Genomic DNA, 22799 nt, shown 5'->3' on the forward strand with positions numbered 1-22799 from the left:
TAAGATCTGAGGCCCAAAATGGACGAGCGCCAATTTTTATTTTGCTGCACGTCCATTTTCAGCCAAAAAAAAAAAAATCGCTTTTGTAGGAATGCTGAAAATTGGACCTGTGCGTGTCCAATACAGGCGCCTACAACAGCACAGGCCATTTTTCGTCACACTTTAGTAAAAGGACCCCTTAATTGTGACTGAAAGAGGTCTAGCCAAAAAAAAAAAAAAAGTCTTAATTTTGGCCCTAGACATTTTCATTTTGTTCCATTATTGCAGAATAACGTCTTTTGAAACATCTAAAATTGGGGTGTGGAAAACTGCAACTTGGATGTTTTTGAGAGAAAAGCATCCTGCCACCTTAGGACATTTTTTGGAATTTTTTTTTTTTTTTAAATGAGCCCCTTTATGTCCAAAGTCATTTGTTTTCTTTCTCCCCTGCTAGGAATTGCACCAATTCCTCCACCATCACCAGACCAACCCTCTCGCTGCCCCCATGGTATTCTAGACCTGTACCATATCAAAAGAGAAAATTCAAAGCCAACCTGGGAATGGCTTCTGAAATTGAGAAAAGAGAAAGGTTAAAAGGTTTAAATCTTACAGAATGGCTCCCGAGTCGATACGCCTCACTACCACTCCAAACGGTTCCTCGACAAGGTCTACACCGTAAATAGGTTTCTCTGCTTTCTTAGTCACCTGAGGGACATCAAATGGAACTTCGTATCTCGGACTGGAAGCGTCAGTCAACTGCGTTACATAGGAGGGACGGAAGATGTGAACATTGCATGATGGTGGTAAAAGCATAGCTCAAGTCATAACAATTACACAGAACACATGTTGTAGCCTGTCAAACACTCAAGCGGTTAGAATGATAATGTCTCAGTGGTGAGTTGGAAGTGTTGAAAGAGGCAGGTACCTTCACTCCCAGAGTAGATATCACCCACGAACCACAGGCAGTGCTGGATTTCCAAATCAGTCCTGAGCTGATTTTTAAAAATGCCCTTACCATGAACAAAAAATGGGAGTCAGTCCATGGAGAGAACAATTTTCAAAGCCATTTACCCGAACTGCTTAGTTTTGTAAACCGCTTAGTTTTAGGCGCTATAGAAGTTGGGAAAATAAATAAATAAATGGACTTCCATAGCACACCTAGTGTTGGCTGGCTTAAAAAGAGGCTTCCTGGAACATATCTGACCATCTCTGGGAAAAGGTGACTAAAGTCACTAGAAACAAACAAAAAAAAAAAAAAGGTGGTTTTAAAGAATTCCATTAGAGCAAACAATTTGTAATACAACAGTCCAAACCCCCATCCTTTTACATGAAAAAATTCAAAAGTTACAGAAGCTTTTTCAGACTGCCTATGGACCCGTGACATGAAAATTCAGCCAGCCATTTTGGATCTGAGACTTCAGCCACCTTTTCCCAGAGACTGTAACATATTTCAGTTGGGGGACTCAGGGGCAGCTCGACCATTAGGCCACCTGAGCGGAGGCCTCAGGCAGCACTCCATAGGAGCAGCATTGCGGCATTTTACCTTGTCACAACATTCCAAACCCGGCAGCGATTCCCACATGCTGCCCAGCTGCCGCCGGCACCCGCCTCTGCCCTTTACTGTGGCCACCTTTCTGAAGTAACTTCCTGTTTCGTCAGAGGCTCAGGGAAGGGAAGAGGCAGGTGCCGGCGGCGGCAGGGCAGTGTATGAGAATTGCTGCCGCTGCAGGGTTTGGTACGTCACCATGACAAGGTAAAGCACTTGGGGGGGGGGGGGGGATGCTAGCTCCACCTCAGGCAGCATCTTGCCTTGGGCCACCTGTGGGGGGGTTAACAAACAGGACTCAAAAGGCTGGTCTGGAGCGAGTCGTCTAACTAAAGGCTCCCCTATCTCGCCCTCATGTTCCCTCTAAGTGGAGCGAATGAGCGATTGCTCATAGGTTTCAGGAGCGTCACTCACAGATTTTACGTGGTTGCTCACAAAAATTGAGTTTTTTTGTGCTATATACAGAAATGCTTTGCTAATACTGGTACTCAAAAATTGTTGGTTTTCAAAACTTGCTGCTCACACACAAAAAAAATTTGCACAACACCAGGCCACTCCTTAGAGGAAACACTGTCCCCCACGCACACTTTTGAGCTCATTTTTGAAAGAGAAGGACGCCCATCTTTCGACATAAATCAGAAGATGGACGTCCTTCTCACAGAAACGTCCAAATCGGTATAATCGAAAGCCGATTTTGGACGTCCCCAACTGCACTCCGTCGCAGGGACAGCCAAAGTTCAAGGGGGCGTGTCGGATGTGGGACTTGGGCATGCCTAACACTTGGACGTCCTTGACCTATAATTGAAAAAAACAAACAAACAAGGACATCCCTGACAAACACTTGGACATTTTCACCTGGACCTGTTTTTCTTATGACTAAGGCACAAAAAGGTACCTGAAATGACCAGATGTCAACCAGAAAGAATCGGGGATGACCTCCAGTTACTCCCCCAGTGGTCACTAACCCCCTCCCACCCTCAAAAAAACATCTGTAAGAATATTTTGTGCCAGCCTCTATGCCAGCCTCAGATCCATGACAGCAGTATGCAGGTCCCTGGAGCAGTTTTAGTGGGTGCAGTGCACTTCAGACAGGCGGACCCAGCCCCACCCCACCCCTACTTGTTACTTTTGTGGAGGAAACAGCGAGCCCTCCAAAACCCACCAGAAACCCACTGTACCCACATCTACATGCCCCCCCTTCACCCATAAGGGCTATCGTAGTGGTGTACAGTTGAGGGTGGGGGGTTTGGGGGGCTTCAGCACACAATGTAAGGGAGCTATGTTCCTGGGAGCATTTTATGAAGTCCACTACAGTGCCTCCTAGGGTGCCCAGTTGGTGTCCTGGCATGTCAGAGGGACCAGTGCACTACAAATGCTGTCTCCTCCAACGACCAAATGGCTTGCATTTGGTCGTTTCTGAGATGGATGTCTTTGGTTTCGAAAATCGCTGAAAATGAGAAACGTCCGTGTCTAAGGATGTCCAAATCTAGGGACGGTGAAATTTAAGGATTTGGACGTCCCTGACTGTATTTTCGAAACGAAAGATGGGCGTCCATCTTGTTTCGAAAATACGGGTTTCCCCGCCCCTGGATCGAGACGTTTTGCAAGGACGTCCAAATCGAAACTTAGACGTCCCTTTCAAAAATGCCCCCTCTTTGTCTGTCCACTTCAGCTCCCAACTCCAATAAACTGTTCTTCTAGTTCGTCTCTCTACAATCTACTCTTTCCCCCAATACTCACTCTTTCTTCAGCTTCTCTCCCCTCACAATTTCTCCCCCTAATATACACACTTATTTGACCTTTGTCTAGCAAGCCTCAACCCTCAATTGCTACTTCCACCAGTCTACTTCCTTAACCCTCCTTTCATCTATCCCCTTCCAACCAGTTCAAATTCCAGTGTATTAATTCCACCCCAACCTTCTCTGGAGACTGATCCCCTCATTCAATAATCTTATGCACACATTCTACATATAGCGCTATTCTATTCATTTTAAGAATGAAAACGTAGAACAATTAAATCGTTTCAGCTTTCACTATCTGTTTAGTGAGTAATAAATTTAGCAAGTCAAATGATAGCTAAAATACGGGAGGGTTTTTGGTTTTGTTTTTTCCGCAAATACATCCAAAACTGCTTTATTACACTTCAAATGAGAAAGTACCTCACCTTTATATGCAACCGAGTGTTTGTTTCAAAATTCACACTTAGCTGCAGCCTCTCAATGTCTCTCACATAATAAGCCTTCACCTTTCTCCTCAGGAGGCCTCGAAGCCCCAGACTGGTTTGGTTCACCTCTTCCAGAGTATAACTGGGGAAATCTGGAGGGTAGAAACACCAGGGTATCCCTCGCCCTCTGCTAACTTCAAGGAAGCAGCAACCCCGGTTCTCACAGAGCTCTCGGGTAACCACCACATCTCTCTCAGGATAACAGTCAAAACGCCGATCGTCCAAGACAGAGCTGCATTTGTCCAGAGGATTCTGTTCATGTGTCTGTCCGGACAGATTAATTTCTGTCTGCCTAAATGTTTCATCTCTAGAATCCAGGCCATGAGAGATCTTCAGTGCCCATAAAATGACTTCAATCAACACAAAGACTACACCTAAAATAATGATGGCCAACGTCCAAGTCAGCAGCGAGGATTTCCGGACCCGGATGGACTTCTGGCAAATGTCCCCCTTTTTCTCCGGACACAGCTCCGATTCAAAACTGGGGGCTTCCAGCTTCTGATAAGTAAACATCCTTGTAACATATGTTGAGGAAAAGAAGAGAAATTGCTGAATCATGATTAAGTGAAAATTATCCTGACATTTTTCTAAGTTTCTATTTCTTCTCCCTCTGCCCAATAGCCACCCCTATTCCCTTCTCCCTATTTCTCCTTTTCCATCCCCCATCACCATCTTCTCTCCTCTTATCCTTACCCCCTACACCTCATCCTCTATTCTCTCTCCCCTCTCCCTGGTCCTCTTTCCCTACCTTCGTTCCAGTTTGGATCTCCCCTGAGTCACCTCCACTCTTGCATTCTTCTTCATCCTCCCTAAGAAAAGCTCACCTCCCCTCTCAAAATTTGTGACCTGCTGACACATTATTCCCTCCCATGACTGTTGCTAGGCCCCCTCCCCATCTCCACCTGATCCTCTCTGTAGCAATCCTTACACAGTCTATCCAAGAAGATAACATAGAACAGAGTCCGGCTTCTCTTTGTCTTTTCTGCCGCTGCACCTGAGCTCTACTGCTGCATAAACTCCACCAGCCGGTCCCAGGGCTGGTGCAAGGATACTAGACATCACGGATAAACCTTCAGAACTATAACCCCTGCCCCAATTGTTTTTCAGGCCCTCAGGCACCCCTCTTGAGATTTTGATAATGTCAATATCATTTCTCCTAGAATGATCCTATAAAGTGCACAGGAAGTAATTATAAAGGTCGCCTAAATTTAGGTGCTAAAACACAAATTCTATATTGGCAAATACGCATGTAATTGCCATTACAGAATATTAGCATAAGTCTGCATTTTAGTGCCTAACTTTAGTCGCAAGCAATTATGCCATGTCAAAGGCTCATGTAAATACTCACATGTATGGAGAAATTAGGTCTTACCTGATAATTTTCTTTCCATTAGTCCTTCCCACTATTCCAGAACCTGTGGGATAGTTTTGTCCATCATCCAGCAGGTGGAGATAGAGAACTGAAAATGGAGTAGAGACATCTCTCTCTTGGAATCCTGTCCATCTCCTCAGTATTTACATAGACAAGCAGTAAGGAGAAACTCAGATTAAAAAACACAACAACCTTAAACAACTTGCTAACATAACACTAACCAGATGAGCAAACATGTGTGAACCTCTCTCATCTCTGGACAGCTTGTAGAGATATGCAGGTAGCACCATACAAGGTGACAGTCGTTATCTGACCCATTACTTCACACTGACTAAAACATCTCAGAAACCTCGGGCGGCCTCTGGAATAATGGGAAGGGCTAACAGAAAGAAAACGATCAGGTAAGACCTAATTTCTCCTTCCATTACGTAGCTTCCCACTATTCCAGAACCTATGGGATGTTCAAAAGCAATCCCTAGAGTGGGTGTGATCCTGGCGCCACTGCTCTGAGGAACAAAGCCCCAAAACCGGATTCCAAGCACGCTGTAACGTCCACCCTGACAACTGCAAGAGGTTGCATACCTGAGCCTGAAATTTAAGCCTCCTGCCATCCGGCAGAAAGACCTGGCCCTGAATTGTGTCAAAAAGGACCCCTACATACTCCATCATCTGGGTCGGAATGAGGTGACTCTTCGGAAGGTTGACCACCCAGCCCAAGGACTGTAAGAGGGCCAACACTCGGTCGGTGGCCTGGCAACTCTTGAATTCCGACTCTGCCCGGATTAACCACTCGTCGAGATAGGGGTGAACCCTGATGCTCTCCTTGCGGAGGCACGCTGCCACTACCATAGTAACATAGTAGATGACGGCAGAAAAAGACCTGCATGGTCCATCTAGTCTGCCCAACAATTTAAACTCATATGTGCTACTTTGTGTTTTACACCTGACCTTGATTTGTTTCTGCTATTTTCAGGGCACAGACCGTAGAAGTCTGCCCAGAAACAAGGCCCACCTCCCAACCGGCTCTGCCACCCAATCTCGGCTAAGCTTCTGAGGATCCATTCCTTCCGAACAGGATTCCTTTATGTTTATCCCACGCATTTTTGAATTCCGTTACCGTTTTCATCTCCACCACCTCCCGCGGAAGGGCATTCCAAGTATCCACCACTCTTCTCCATGAAAAAATACTTCCTGACATTTTTCTTGAGTCTGCCCCCCTTCAATCTCATTTCATGTCCTCTCGTTTTACCGCCTTCCCATCTCCGGAAAAGGTTCGTTTGTGGATTTATACCTTTCAAATATTTGAACGTCTGTATCATATCACCCCTGTTTCTCCTCTCCTCCAGGGTATACATGTTCAGGTGCGCAAGTCTCTCCTCATAAGTCTTGTAACGCAAATCCCGTAACATTCTCGTAGCTTTTCTTTGCACCACTTCAATTCTTTTACATCCTTAGCAAGATACGGCCTCCAAAACTGAATACAATACTCCAGGTGGGGCCTCACCAACGACTTATACAGGGGCATCAAAACCTCTTTTCTTCTGCTGGTCACACCTCTCTCTATACATCCTAGCAACCTTCTAGCTACGGCCACCACCTTGTCACACTGTTTCATCGCCTTCAGATCCTCAGCTACTATCACCCCGAGATCCCTCTCCCCGTCCGTACATATCAGACTCTCCCCGCTTAACACATACATCTCCCGTGGATTTCTACACCCTAAGTGCATCACTTTGCATTTCTTCGCATTGAATTTTAATTGCCAAACCTTAGACCATTCTTCTAGCTTCCGTAGGTCCTTTTTCATGTTTTCCACACCCTCCTGGGTGTCCACTCTGTTACAAATTTTAGTATCATCCGCAAAAAGGCAAACTTTACCTTCTAACCCTTCGGCAATGTCACTCACAAATATACTGAACAGAATCAGCCCCAGCACCGATCCTTGAGGCACTCCACTACTCACCTTTCCCTCCTCCGAGCGAATTCCATTTACCACCACCCTCTGGCGTCTGTCTATCAACCAGTTCCTAATCCAGTTTACCACATCGGGTCCTATTTTCAGCCCATCAAGTTTATTTAAGAGCCTCCTGTGGGGAACCGTGTCAAAAGCTTTGCTGAAATCTAAGTAGATTACATCCATACCATGTCCACGATTCAATTCTCCTGTCACCCAGTCAAAGAATTCAATGAGATTCGTTTGGCACGATTTCCCTTTGGTAAAACCATGTTGTCTGGGATCTTGCAACTTATTGACTTCCAGGAAATTTACTATCCTTTCCTTCAGCATCGCTTCCATTACTTTTCCAATAACCGAAGTGAGGCTTACCGGCCTGTAGTTTCCAGCTTCTTCCCTATCACCACCTTTTGTGAAGAGGAACCACATCCGCAGTTTTCCACTCCCATGGAACCTCTCCCATCTCTAAGGATTTATTAAACAAATCTTTAAGAGGACCCGCCAGAACCTCTCTGAGCTCCCTCAATATCCTTGAGTGGATCCCGTCGGTCCTACGGCTTTGTCAACCTTTAGATTTTTAAGTTATTCATACACACTCTCTTCTCTATCCTGCGCCCGATCGGCTGAACGCCTCTGGAGGAAATCTCGCACCCATACTGATTTCATCCATTACAAAATTCATGCTATTCTCCTTCCAGTCCTCCCTATTCCTCGCCAAACAGGACTATTACACCCAATTGACTAATTCCCTCAGCTCTAACCCTCGTCGTCTCTTCGCCACCCTTAACTCCTTCCTCAAAGTGCCCTCCTCTCACACTCCCCCCCCCCTCACTCTCTCTTCAATCACTGGCTGACTGACTACTTCCATGACAAGGTGCAGAAGATCAACCTCGAATTCACCACCAAACCATCTCCTCCTCTTCACCCTATAACCCACTCCCTCAACCAACCAACCCAGGCCTCCTCCTCTTTTCCTGATATCACTGAAGAGGTAACCGGCCATCTTCTTTCCTCCTCGAAATGCACCACCTGTTCCTCTGACCCCATCCCCACCAACTTACTTAACACCATCTCTCCTACCGTCACCCCCCCCCCATCTGTCATATCCTCAAACTTTCTCTCTCCACTGTAACTGTCCCTGACACCTTCAAGCATGCTGTAGTCACACCACTCCTCAAAAAACCATCACTTGACCCTACCTGTCCCTCCAACTACCGCCCAATTTCCCTCCTACCCTTCGTCTCCAAGATACTTGAACGCGCACGCCGTTCACAGCCGTTGCCTTGATTTTCTCTCCTCTCATGCCATCCTCAATCCGCTTCAATCCGGCTTTCGCCCCCTACACTCGACAGAAACAGCACTAAAGTCTGCAATGACCTGTTCCTTGTCAAATCCAAAGGTCACTACTCCATCCTCATCCTCCTCGACCTATCCGCCGCTTTTGACACTGTCAATCACAATTTACTTCTTGACACACTGTCTTCATTTGGGTTCCAGGGCTCTGTTCTCTCCTGGTTCTCCTCTTATCTCTCCCACCGTACCTTCAGAGTACACTCTCATGGTTCTTCCTCCACCCCCATCCCGCTCTCTGTTGGAGTTCCTCAGGGATCTGTCCTTGGACCCCTTCTTTTTTCAATCTACACCTCTTCCCTGGGCTCCCTGATCTCATCTCATGGTTTCCAATATCATCTTTATGCTGACGACACCCAGCTTTATCTCTCCACACCAGACATCACTGCGGAGACCCAGGCCAAGGTATCGGCTTGCTTATCCGACATTGCTGCCTGGATGTCCAACCGCCACCTGAAACTGAACATGCCCAAGACCGAACTTATTGTCTTCCTACCCAAACCCACTTCCCCTCTCCCTCCACTCTTTATCTCAGTTGATAACACCCTCATCCTCCCCGTCTCATCTGCCCGCAACCTCGGAGTCATCTTCGACTCCTCCCTCTCCTTCTCTGTGCATATCCAGCAGATAGCCAAGACCTGTCGCTTCTTCCTCTATAACATTAGCAAAATTCGCCCTTTCCTCTCTGAGCACACCACCCGAACTCTCGTCCACTCTCTCATTACCTCTTGCCTTGACTACTGCAACCTACTCCTCACTGGCCTCCCACTTAGCCATCTATCCCCCCTTCAGTCTGTTCAGAACTCAGTTGCACGTCTTATCTTCCGCCTGGACCGATATACTCATCTCCCCTTACGTTCCTACCCGTAACCTCCGCTCTCAAGACAAATCCCTCCTCAGTACCCTTCTCCAGCACCGCCAACTCCAGGCTCCGCCGTTTCTGCCTCGCCTCACCCCATGCTTGGAATAAACTCCCTGAGCCCATACACCAGGCCCCCTCCCTGCCCATCTTCAAATCCTTGCTCAAAGCCCACCTCTTCAATGTCGCCTTTGGCACCTAACCACTACACCTCTATTCAGGAAATCTTGACTGCCCCAACTTGACATTTCGTCCTTTAGATTGTAAGCTCCTTCGAGCAGGGACTGTCCTTCTTTGTTAAACTGTACAGCGCTGCGTAACCCTAGTAGCGCTCTAGAAATGTTAAGTAGTAGTAGTATATGTACTTTTGTCAGTCAATTATGGTCCTTCTCCAGGATTTTCTTCTGTGAAACCAGAGCAAAAGTATCTGTTTAGCAAATTTGTTTTTTCTTCATCATTTTCTACATAGCGGTTCGCAGCATCTTTCAGTCTCACAATTCCCTTTTTAGTCTTCCTCGTTTCACTAATCACTTACCACCATCACTTTGGAAAAAGTGTGTGGAGCAGTAGCCAGGCCAAAAGGCAAGGCCTGAAACTCAAAATGATGTCCCAGGATAACAAAGCGGAGGAACCACTGATGAGGCGGCCAAATAGGGATATGCAAGTAGGCCTCCTTGAGGTCCAGGGCCGTAAGGAACTCCCATGGCTGTACCACTGAAACAACGGATTTGAAAGTCTCCATGTGAAAATGTTGCACGGAGAGTCACTGATTCACTCTCCGTAGATTGAGAATGGGGCAAAAGGAACCTCCTTTCCGAGGGACCACAAAGTAAATCAAATATTGTCTTGAATGCACTTCTGCCGGGGGCACAGAAACCACCACTCCCAGATCCATCAGAGTCTGCATGTCCCGGACCTCGGGCCATTTGAAGGCCGTGGTGCAATGGGACTCCAGAAATACCTCGCACACAGGGGAAGCGAACTCCAGCTTGTAACCTTCTCGGACAATATCTAAGACCCACTGGTTGTACGAAATTTTGGTCCACTCTTTGTAGGAATGAGTCAACCAACCGCCAATACTGGGCACTAAAGAGCAGACCAGCGCCCCATCATTGGGCAGTGCGTCCGCCTGCTCCCTGACGAGGTGGAGCCCGATGGCCGCTTGTCCCCTCGAAAAGAACACTGCTGAAAGTGAGGGCGCTGGAAGGAGCCTGATGCCCTGCCAGGCCGGTATTGGCGAGCCTCCTGAAGGCGGAGTCTAACAGACCTAACACCTCGATGAGGGCTTGGGTCTATCTTCGGGTAGCCTCCGAGTCTTAGAGTTGCCCAAGTCTTTAACAATCTTCTCTAGGTCCTCTCCAAACAGAAGTTTCCCTCGAAAGGGCATACATGTAAGGCGCTGCTTAGACGTCATGTCCGCAGCCCAATGATGAAGCCACAACAAACAGAGAGACGAGATCTCCAACGCCACCTGTTGGGCTGATGCCTGCACCAAATCATACAGGGTGTCCGCAAAATAAGCAAGCCCTGATTCCATCTGGGAGACAGAGCCAGCAAAACCAGACCCCAAATCCAGATTTTGCTGGAGCGCCTGATGAAACCAGCTAAGGCATGCTCTGGCGGCATATCAACTGCAGAGGCCTGGAGGGCCAGAGCAGAAACCTCAAAAGCACATTTTAGAAACACCTCCAGGCATCGATCTTGCATGTCCTTGAGCACCACCCCTCCATCCACTGGGAGAGTAGTTTTCTTAGTCACTGCCATGACCAAAGCACCCACATTAGGGAGGAGGCATTTCTCTCCGTAGCCACAGGGTACAGATGAGACACTGCCTTGGCCACTTTCAAGCCGCCATCCGGGTTGGCTCATTGGGCCGAAATAAGCTCCTGAATAGCCTCATGGGCTGGAAAGGACTTAGATGGCCTTCTCATACCAGCCATCTTGGGGTTGACCGTAGCCGCTGCTTGTGTGTCCGGGTCAGCAATGTTTAAAGCCTCCAAGGTGCTGGAAATGAGTGGTGGAAGCTCATCTCTATTAAAGATGCGCACCACAAAAGGATCATCAGACGCCTCCTGAACTGCCTCACTCTAGTCCAGATTGTCCACGCGGGAAGGACGCAAAGACTCCCCGGAGAGCAAGGTGGTGCTACCGTGAATTCTAGACTCTTTCTCCCCTGTTTACTAAGCCACACTAACGGCTGGCAGTGTGCTAATGCCAACGCAGCCCATTCACTTTGAATAGGCTTTGTCAACAGAGGGGGGGGGGGGGGGGGTTGTGTGGTATGTGAGGCAAAGTGCATTGTACAGCTTATTTTACATAATAAGAGATCTATTTATTAATCTGAGATGGGCATTATTGTACCAGTACTTGGGAGTTGCAGGACAGTATACAGACCAGAGGAAATCTATCTATCCATATTGTTATTATTTTATTTTTGTTGCTGCTGAACTTGAATTAAAGGTTAATGCCTGCCCCTTTCCCCAGTACAATAGTACACTTCCACATTCAAAAACAGTTTTGGTTTCAGTCTGATGAAGTATATTGAAGCAGAAATGATATATGTTGATTGCTAAATATTTTAATTTCAACATTTGTAAACTAGAATGATCTCATCAAAATCCTCAAGATATCGTACGGTGTAATAAACAACCCTTTCCACTTTGCAATGTCCCATCTTGTGTAATATTACATTTATCCTATAGTTATGAGACTTTGCATTTCTATAGTGTCATGGAGTGAGTAGCCTGGATGTATATTTAAGGTCTGAAATACAGGAAAAATTCTAGAGGGAACAGAGGAGGAACAATGTTGTTATTACTTAAAGATCTCAATACGTATACTTTTGAAGAAAGGCAGGAAAGTGGAGATATACCACCAACATATACTTCTGAAGAAAAGTGGGAGAGAGGAGATATGCCACAAAAGTATTTAAATGTCTCTATCATAAATACACAGGAATCGAGCTTCTTTCAATTAAAAGGAAGCTCTGGAACAAGGGGGCATAGGATAAAGGTGAAAGGGAGTAGACTAAAAGTAACCTGAGGAAATATTTCTTCACAGAAAGAGTGGTGAATTTGTGGAACAGCCTACCAGCGGAGTGGAGGAGTGGCCTAGTGGTTAGGGTGGTGGACTCTGGTCCTGGGGAACTGAGTTCGATTCCCACTTCAGGCACGGGCAGCTCCTTGTGACTCTGGGCAAGTCACTTAACCCTCCATTGCCCCAGGTGCAAATAAGTACCTGTATATGTAAGCCGCACTGAGCCTGCCATGAGTGGGAAAGCGAGGGGTACAAATGTAACAAAATAAATAAAAATTTTATCTTAAGTCAAGGAAGCTTGGGACTAATACATAGGATTTGTAAGGGAGAGTAGATGGCATGGATGGGCAGACTGGATATGGTCTTAATTTATGGTTCTATTAATAATATTTGGGTAAAGTAGGAGCTAAGAGACATATCCATGGTCAAGCAGAGGCAAGACTCCAAGTCATGTTCCAACATTACCCTTGATTTATTTATAGTTGGGATAATCTGTAGTGAAGGACAGAGGAAGTGCTGGATGATCGGAACCCACGGGAGGCTGCTCTTTCTCAGCCTGGTCTACTTTAAGGGAATTTAGACCCAGTGTATAGTCAAAGTTTTGGTGGGTTTTCTTTTGTTGTTTCTCCTCCTGCTTATGGTAAGAGATGGTGATATTAACGTTTCAGAGAAACTTGACAAGACCTCATAAACCAAATCTGCTAGTCAGTGATAATCAGCCTGAGACATGGGAACCATTCCTGTAATTTCTCAATCTCATCCATTCTCACAACTGAATGAAAAAAATCTTCCACCCAAAACTAAAGGAGCCTAGTTCAAGGCCCAGATTTTTTTTTTAAAGGCACATCCCAACAGAGTCCTTGTATCTCCCTGGCACTTCCTAAGTAACTGGTGTGGATTGGACCTAAAGCAAAAATGAAGGGGAAACACACACATATGACATATTTAGAAAATAGTCTGGAGATCCTCAAAAAAACAATAAACTCTTAAATCTTTGGCTGGCTCTGATGTTCCTTCTTCTCCCTGTGTTTAAAAAGGCTTGGTGGAGATCTTTTATACTCTTTTGAGAATACCCAGGAGGAAACCAAAAGACAAGACAGGATAAAGACACTGCAGCAAAACTCTGCAGGCACAACTGACTGGGCAGGATGGCCTTTTCTTGCCATTATCTACTCTGTTTAGCTCAGATCTTGAGCACAGTCCAGTCCAGACACTAATCCTGGTTCTGTAACTCTGAGAAATGCCCATAGCTTGCCAAGCAGAGGGTTCATTAATTTACTCTAAAGACGCAGCCTGGAGCCCTGCAAATAGGTTTTAGTTTTTGCACGGGACTGTGGTAATAAAGCTTTCCTGAATGCTTAGAAATGAGATAGTTGCAAGCTTTTAAGCAATTGGTTAATTTACCTTCCTGCTTTCGTATTGGAGTAGCTGGCTGGATCTCTGTTGTGCTCTTAGCTCTCCTTCTTTTCCCCTTCTCAGAAGCTTCTACAATGCTGTTCTCTCTCCAGCCCACTCACTTCCTGTATTTAAAGGACACTGCTCCCTGCCAATGGCACTGCAGTAACGTGAACAGGTGGAGGAAGATGAAATGTAACCCGGCCCACTTCTCCAGGGAGGGAGGAGGTCTGTTACTGTATGAGACTGGGGTAATAAAGGGCAGTTACAGTGTTAGGATAGAGAAAAGGGAGTTAGGTAGGGAAAGAGGAGAAGAAGGGTGCAATACAACTCCAGGCACTTAATCAGCCGTGCAGGCTGGAGGCTGGTTGTTCTGTGATTTTATCAGAGCAGCTCTGCACAAGATTTTAGCACCTCACTCCCTTGATGTCTATTACATAGTAACATAGTAGATGACGGCAGGTAAAGTCTGAATAGTCCAGTCTGCCCAACAGTCACATTCATTATCAGTTCGCAATTAAACCAACAATGAATGTGATATAAAATAGGCATACTTGATCCTGATCTTTCTTTGCCATTTTCAGGACCCAGACCTTAGAAGTCCGCCCGGCATTGTCCTTACGTCCCAACACTGCCTGGCACTGGCCGTGGTTCCTCACAGCTGGAGTTGCTGTGTCTAAGTACCACTCTTGCCCATCATAACACATCAATAACCGTGAGGTCAGTACTTGGCACATCAGTCTGGTTAGTTTCATAACTTGTCCTGCCCTTGCGGAAACAGGAAATGAGGGTGGGACCAGAGCTGACAGAGAAGGGCCGAGCCTGCACGTTTTGCCGGCCGCCGTAACCCCGACGCGGTAAGTGAAGATTAGTTTTTAAAAGCGGAGGGAGGGTGACTGGAACTTGAAGGGAGGGCCGACGACCGTGGAACTGGGAGGGAGGGAGGGCTGACGACGATCGTGGAACTGGGAGAGAGGGGGGGCCCTGGGACTGGGAAGGAGGGACAGAGAACATTGGAGGAGAGTGACGTCAGGAGATGGTTACGGGCACAGGTAGCCTCATTGGAACGTTGGAGGAGCAAATTATTATATTAGAATATTACAGAGAATACTGAAGAATGAACAGAAAGAGCTACTTCCTGTTTAGGTTTGATGTAATCTGCTCTGTACGCTCTACTAGACGTTTGAAATTCAGCAGGAAGATCACAGGTGGGGGTTTGGGAGGGAGTTCAGTCAGAAGCTAAGTAGCTCCCATGGGGGGGGGGGGGGGGGGGTCTCTCAGGGCTCCTCTTTAAAACCAATTTTATTTAATGTTTCCCTGGAGCTTTTGGGGTGTTATCTGCATTCTATAGGGTTTAAAATTTAGGCACACAATTAGCTTAGCACATAAATGTGAGGTGGTGCTTTCACTTATGCATGTGACTTACAGACTATTGTAAGTTATGTACTACAACGGCACACTTGTGGGTGTGGCTATTTGTAGATGCGTAGATACTGATTAACGCTAGTATTCTATAACAGAATCCTGGCACCCAAATGTTCCAGAATTCACGTTCAGCACACTCCATCCAGATGCCTAACTTTATTTATTTATTTTTCCCAAAGCGGGTTACAATAAAAACATACATAAAATCAATAAAACAGCATAAAACAATAAACTTCAAAAAATATTTTTCATTGCGTCACAATCCTAGGAGAGCATAAGAATAGCAATATGGGGTCAGACCAATGGTCCATCTAGTATAATATCTTGCTACCAACCGTGGCCAATCCAGTACCTGGCAGAAACCCAATTAGTAGCAACATTCCATGCTACCAATCCCAGGGAAAGCAGTACTTTCCCCCATGTCAATCTCAATAACAGACTATGAACTTTTCCTCCAGGAATTTGTCAAAACCTTTTTTTGTATAATTATCTTTATTGAGGTTCTCATCAATACAAATAAGAGGAAGCAAACAGACTGCATCCACAACCCACAGGTGGGAAAAGCAGTCAGTAATCGATAACATACATTAACATATAATAACATACCCAGATATGTTAACCGCCGTTACCACATCCTCCAGCAATGAGTTCCAGAGCTTAACTATTCTTTGAGTGAAAAAATATTTCCTCCTATTTGTTTTAAATCTATTTCCATGTAATTTCATCAAGTATCTGCTAATCTTTGTACTTTTTGAAAGAGTAAAAAAAAAATCAACGTACTTGTACCTGTTCTACACCACTCAGGATTTTATAGACCTTTTTCTATTGCAGGGGAGAGTTTATGGAACCATTTGCCTGGACATTTGAGACTTTGCTGTAATAGACAGCAATTTAGGAAATATATGACAACCTATTTTTTGTGACATTCTTTGGTGATGACTGATCTCAGATTTGTAGTGAACTGTTCTCTAATGGAAGAGGGTGAATAGTGGAGTGCTGCAGGGATTTGTACTGGGATCATGCTATTTAACATATTTATAAATGATCTGGAAACAGAACAATGAGTGAGGCCATTAAATTTGCAGATGAGATGAAACTAGCTTTACAGACTGAGTATTGTGCCAATAAAAGTCTGTTGCAGATAAGAGGGGGAAATCTTATTAGGGCTGGCTTCTGGCCAGGCCTAAACACCTTGAGCAGCAGTTTCAAAACAGTAACAGACAAACATAGGTCTGGCTCCAGTCTGGACATTCAGAATCAGAATCTTCACAATGAACTTTATTTATAACACAATTTATAAACCAGACTATCTGAAATTCTAGGCGGTGTACAAAAAACCCCATTCATAATCCAACTTTAAAAACAGTACTAACATGGCAGCAAAAGTCTAAAAATTCACAGGGAATCAACCATAAAAAGTCTAAACAACCCCATTAACCAACGGCCTGAGAAAAAAAAATAAGCTTTAAGGAATTTCCTGAATTGGAGGTAACTCTTGAACTTACGTAATTCCACAGGAAGACTATTGCAGAAACAGGCTCCTTCCACATCGAAAATGTCCTATCTCAGCCTTCTTTTACACATAGTATGGGGAGGCAGAAGCTTGAGGGCTGCTCCTCTTCTCCCAGGGCCTCTCTGACTTGTTTCTGCCCCTCTTGAACCCCACCCCTCTCTACTGTGTACCAGGGGAACTAGCTCCTTAAGTTGGCCCAGGGAGGGAGTTTCCTTGGGGGGGGTGGGGGAACGGGCAGGTCTCCTATACATTCCCTCACTGTGCCCAGTTAAAGAATTCCCTCTCAAATGTTTCTCATCTGAGAGTTACAGTCCCCTCTTTCCTCAGATCTGCACAGGCCAATGGAAATCTCAAGCACTTCCATTTCACATATGTGCACAGGAAGTGGCACCCAGGAACACTGTTTGCCAACATTTCCCGTCTAAGCACATGTATGTATATGAATGGACGTTGGACATGAACCTTATAGACCACATGGGTCCCTTTTTCAGATATTTCTTCAGTAATCAAGACCTGATGGGCAGAGAAATGCCCATGACAGTGCCATAAAACAAGCCACAATGAATAAAAGTCTTTATCCCAGAAGCGGAGCCAGGATCAGCCAGGTTGACAGCACTGGGGGGAGCAAGAGCGAACTTCTGCCGGCACACATTTTCAGTGCAACAGGATGAAAAAAATTAGGCGCCGGCAGAACTCTGTTTGGGGGAGCGGCCGCTCCCTTGCCGCCCCAGCTAGCTACGCCACTGAAAACATTATCTAATAAGTACATAAGTAGTGCCATACTGGGAAAGACCAAAGGTCCATCCAGCCCAGCATCCTGTCACCGACAGTGGCCAATCCAGGTCAAGGGCACCTGGCACGCTCCCCAAACGTAAAAACATTCCAGACAAGTTATACCTAAAAATGCGGAATTTTTCCAAGTCCATTTAATAGCGGTCTATGGACTTGTCCTTTAGGAATCTATCTAACCCCTTTTTAAACTCCGTCAAGCTAACCGCCCGTACCACGTTCTCCGGCAACGAATTCCAGAGTCTAATTACACGTTGGGTGAAGAAAAATTTTCTCCGATTCGTTTTAAATTTACCACACTGTAGCTTCAACTCATGCCCTCTAGTCCTAGTATTTTTGGATAGCGTGAACAGTCGCTTCACATCCACCCGATCCATTCCACTCATTATTTTATACACTTCTATCATATCTCCCCTCAGCCGTCTCTTCTCCAAGCTGAAAAGCCCTAGCCTTCTCAGCCTCTCTTCATAGGAAAGTCGTCCCATCCCCACTATCATTTTGGTCGCCCTTCGCTGTACCTTTTCCAATTCTACTATATCTTTTTTGAGATACGGAGACCAGTACTGAACACAATACTCCAGGTGCGGTCGCACCATGGAGCGATACAACGGCATTATAACATCCGCACACCTGGACTCCATACCCTTCCTAATAACACCCAACATTCTATTCGCTTTCCTAGCCGCAGCAGCACACTGAGCAGAAGGTTTCAGCGTATCATCGACGACGACACCCAGATCCCTTTCTTGATCCGTAACTCCTAACGCGGAACCTTGCAAGACGTAGCTATAATTCGGGTTCCTCTTACCCACATGCATCACTTTGCACTTGTCAACATTGAACTTCATCTGCCACTTGCACGCCCATTCTCCCAGTCTCGCAAGGTCCTCCTGTAATCGTTCACATTCCTCCTGCGACTTGACGACCCTGAATAATTTTGTGTCATCGGCGAATTTAATTACCTCACTAGTTATTCCCATCTCTAGGTCATTTATAAATACATTAAAAAGCAACGGACCCAGCACAGACCCCTGCGGGACCCCACTAACTACCCTCCTCCACTGAGAATACTGGCCACGCAATCCTACTCTCTGCTTCCTATCTTTCAACCAGTTCTTAATCCATAATAATACCCTACCTCCGATTCCATGACTCTGCAATTTCTTCAGGAGTCTTTCGTGCGGCACTTTGTCAAACGCCTTCTGAAAATCCAGATATACAATATCAACCGGCTCCCCATTGTCCACATGTTTGCTTACCCCCTCAAAAAAATGCATTAGATTGGTGAGGCAAGACTTCCCTTCACTAAATCCGTGCTGACTTTGTCTCATCAGTCCATGTTTTTGTATATGCTCTGCAATTTTATTCTTAATAATAGCCTCCACCATCTTGCCCGGCACCGACGTCAGACTCACCGGTCTATAATTTCCCGGATCTCCTCTGGAACCCTTCTTAAAAATCGGAGTAACATTGGCTACCCTCCAGTCTTCCGGTACTACACTCGATTTTAGGGACAGATTGCATATTTCTAACAGTAGCTCCGCAAGTTCATTTTTTAGTTCTATTAATACTCTGGGATGAATACCATCAGGTCCCGGTGATTTACTACTCTTCAGCTTGCTGAACTGACCCATTACATCCTCCAAGGTTACAGAGAATTTGTTTAGTTTCTCCGACTCCCCCGCTTCAAATATTCTTTCCGGCACCGGTGTCCCCCCCAAATCCTCCTCGGTGAAGACCGAAGCAAAGAATTCATTTAATTTCTCCGCTACGGCTTTGTCCTCCTTGATCGCTCCTTTAACACCATTTTCGTCCAGCGGCCCAACCGACTCTTTGGCCGGTTTCCTGCTTTTAATGTATCTAAAAAAATTTTTACTATGTATTTTTGCTTCCAACGCTAATTTCTTCTCAAAGTCCTTTTTTGCCCTCCTTATCTCCGCTTTGCATTTGGCTTGGCATTCCTTATGATGGAAAACTATTTGGCTCTCCACTTACCTTTGTACTTAGAAATGTTATGGCCTCTTACTTTCTTTAAAGTACAATGTGCAGATGTAATGAAGTCTGAAAAGACCAGTTAGGACTCTTATTTTTGTCTCTGACACAATTAACTACTGGGCTGATGTTCAAAGCGATTTAGCCAGTTGCTGACTGGCTAAATTGCTTGGTCGGGGCTAGCCTCTAGTATTCCTTAGCAAATATCACTGAATATCGCTCTCAAAGCTGGCTATGTTGGCAGGGCTGCCAAGAGACTGAGCCGGGCCTGGGGCAGGGCCCCTCCATTCAAGCATTTCTGCTTGTTTCCCTGGTCCCCCTCCCATATCCAGCATCTCCGCTGTCTCCCTAGTCCCCCACACATCCAGCATCTCTACTACTACTTATCATTACTATAGCGCTACAAGGCATACGCAGCACTGTACACCATACACAGAAGACAGTCCCTGCTCAAAGAGCTTACAATCTAGATAAGACAGGTAAACAGACAGAACAATTAAGGGGGTATGGGAATAAAGAGGTGAGGATAAAGGACAGGGTAAGTGAGTTAGGAGTCAAAAGCAGTGGTAAAGAGGTGGGTTTTGAGTTTGGACTTAAAAACAGTTAAAGACGGGGCTAGATGTACAAGCTCGGGAAGTCTATTCCAGGCGTGAGGTGCAGCGAGACAAAAGGAACGGAGTCTTGAATTAGCAGTAGAGGGGAAAGGGATGGATAAGAGAGATTTATCTACAGAACGGAGTACTCGAGGGGGAACGTAGGGGAAGACAAGAGTGGAGAGGTACTGGGGAGCGGCAGAGTGAATGCACTTATAGGTTAGGAGAAGTTTGAATACAGAAACGGATAGGGAGCCAGTGAAGTGACTTAAGGAGAGAGCTAATGTGGGCATAGCGACTTTGGCGGAAAATGAGTCGCGCAGCAGAGTTTTGGATTGATTGAAGAGGAGAGAGATGGCTAAGAGGGAGGACAGTGAGTAGTAGGTTACAATAATCAAGACGAGAGGTGATAAGAGTGTGGATAAGGGTTTTGGTAGAGTGCTCAGAGATGAAGGGACGGATTTTGCTGATGTTATAGAGAAAGAAACGACAGGTTTTGGCAATCTGCTGAATGTGAGCAGAGAAGGAGAGAGAGGAGTCAAAGATGCCCCCCAAGGTTACGAGCTAATGAGACAGGGAGAATAAGAGTGCCATCCACCGAAATAGAGAAAGGGGGGAGAGGAGAGGTAGGTTTAGGGAGAAAGATGAGGAGCTCGGTTTTGGCCATGTTAAGTTTCAGATGTCATTGAGACATCCAGGCAGCGATGTCAGATAGACAGGCTGAGACATTGGTCTGGATGCTGGTTGAGATTTCGGGGGTGGAGAGGTAGATTTGGGAGTCATCAGCATAGAGATGGTATTGAAAGCCATGGGATGATATCAGAGAGCCAAGGGAAGAAGTATAGATGGAGAACAGGAGAGGACCGAGAACAGAACCCTGAGGTACGCCGATTGGTAGAGGGATAGAAGTGGAAGAGGATCCATCAGAGTGTACACTAAAGTTGCGAAGCGAGAGGTAGGAGGAGAACCAGGAAAGAACAGAGCCCTGGAATCCAAATGAAGATAGCATGTCAAGGTGTAGGCTGTGATCAACAGTGTCAAAAGCGGCGGAAAGATCAAGAAGGATGAGGAGAGAATAGAGACCTTTGGATTTGGCCAGGAACAGGTCTTTGGTAAGTGCAGTTTCAGATGAATGAAGAGGGCAAAAGCCAGATTGGAGTGGGTCAAGAACAGCATGAGATGAGAGAAAGTCGAAACAGCAGCGGTGAACGGCGCCTCAAGCCCCTACCTCATATTCAATACATTTCTGTAAAATAGTAGTAAAAAGAAAAAAAAAAGCAACAGGAAGTCTGATTGTTAAGTACCTGATTCTCAAAACATGATCAATTACAAATCAGGAAAATATAAATATTTTTATATAATTAACATATCATCTTTATTATTAATATTAAACAATGCAAACACAATAAGTTGAGTAATTATTGTGTTTACATTGTTTAATATTAACAATAAAGATGATATGTTAATATTTACATTTTCCTGATTTGTAATTGTTCACTTTTGGGGGGAATTTAGATTGTGGGATTCCTATTTATTTGAGTTCTCATAACATGATGCCAGTTTTGATGGCCCTTTACTAGGTAGGTGAAAATCTCTCTGCACGAATGCGGGGAGTCCCTATAGCCCCGGGGCCCGCGTTCATTCAAGGACAAAATGGATTCCTGTAGATGTCCGTTATATTCGGTTAATCTGGTTTTATACCTTGTTCCGGCAGCCCCTCCAAATGACACAACGATTTAGTACCCTAACCGATGAGGCCAGCGCTTCCTCTGTATACTGCACAACCCAGGCATGTTTGATAATATACGCGAGATGAACGAAAAATGCTACCAACGATAAAGAACGACAACTTGGTGGTGGATGCAGCGGTTTTGCTTGCTTTGTTTTGAGTGTACTAGATGATGGCTGCGCGCGGGGACTCGGGAATGGGGAAACGGCGACCGACCAAATTGGCTTCAACGTTTTTACGTCATCCCGCGGCGCCTCCTTGGATGACTGAGAACCATAAAGAACGAGAAGAACGTGGGAAGCAGCAGCTCATAGGTTTGCTTGCCTTTGTTTTGAGTGTACTAGATGACGGCTGCGCGCGGGGATTCGGGAATGGGGAAACGGCGACCGACCAAATTGGCTTCAACGTTTTTACGTCATCCCGCGGCGCCTCCTTGGATGACTGAGAACCATAAAGAACGAGAAGAACGTGGGAAGCAGCAGCTCATAGGTTTGCTTGCCTTTGTTTTGAGTGTACTAGATGACGGCTGCGCGCGGGGATTCGGGAATGGGGAAACGGCGACCGACCAAATTGGCTTCAACGTTTTTACGTCATCCCGCGGCGCCTCCTTGGATGACTGAGAACCATAAAGAACGAGAAGAACGTGGGAAGCAGCAGCTCATAGGTTTGCTTGCCTTTGTTTTGAGTGTACTAGATGACGGCTGCGCGCGGGGATTCGGGAATGGGGAAACGGCGACCGACCAACTTGGCTTCAACGTTTTTACGTCATCCCGCGGCGCCTCCTTGGATGACTGAGAACCATAAAGAACGAGAAGAACGTGGGAAGCAGCAGCTCATAGGTTTGCTTGCCTTTGTTTTGAGTGTACTAGATGACGGCTGCGCGCGGGGATTCGGGAATGGGGAAACGGCGACCGACCAAGTTGGCTTAAACTTTTTTACGTCATCCCGCGGCGCCTCCTTGGATGACAGAGAACCATAAAGAACGAGAAGAACGTGGGAAGCAGCAGCTCATAGGTTTGCTTGCCTTTGTTTTGAGTGTACTA

At 45.8% G+C, this 22799-nt stretch overlaps 1 protein-coding gene across 1 annotated transcript in view; it reads right to left on the reverse strand.

The window, feature by feature from the left end:
- LOC115475960 (lysosomal alpha-glucosidase-like) overlaps positions 1–13822 on the reverse strand; it is a 178873-nt gene extending 165051 nt beyond the window's left edge. The window contains 3 exon segments of the mRNA XM_030212050.1: positions 590–735; positions 3690–4263; positions 13725–13822. Coding sequence (XP_030067910.1) covers positions 590–735; positions 3690–4262 — 719 coding nt within the window. The 5' untranslated portion in view covers position 4263; positions 13725–13822.
- Positions 13823–22799: the final 8977 nt, after the last annotated feature.

This window comes from Microcaecilia unicolor, chromosome 8 (assembly GCF_901765095.1).
Source record: "Microcaecilia unicolor chromosome 8, aMicUni1.1, whole genome shotgun sequence".
Classification (NCBI taxonomy): Eukaryota; Metazoa; Chordata; class Amphibia; order Gymnophiona; family Siphonopidae; genus Microcaecilia; species Microcaecilia unicolor.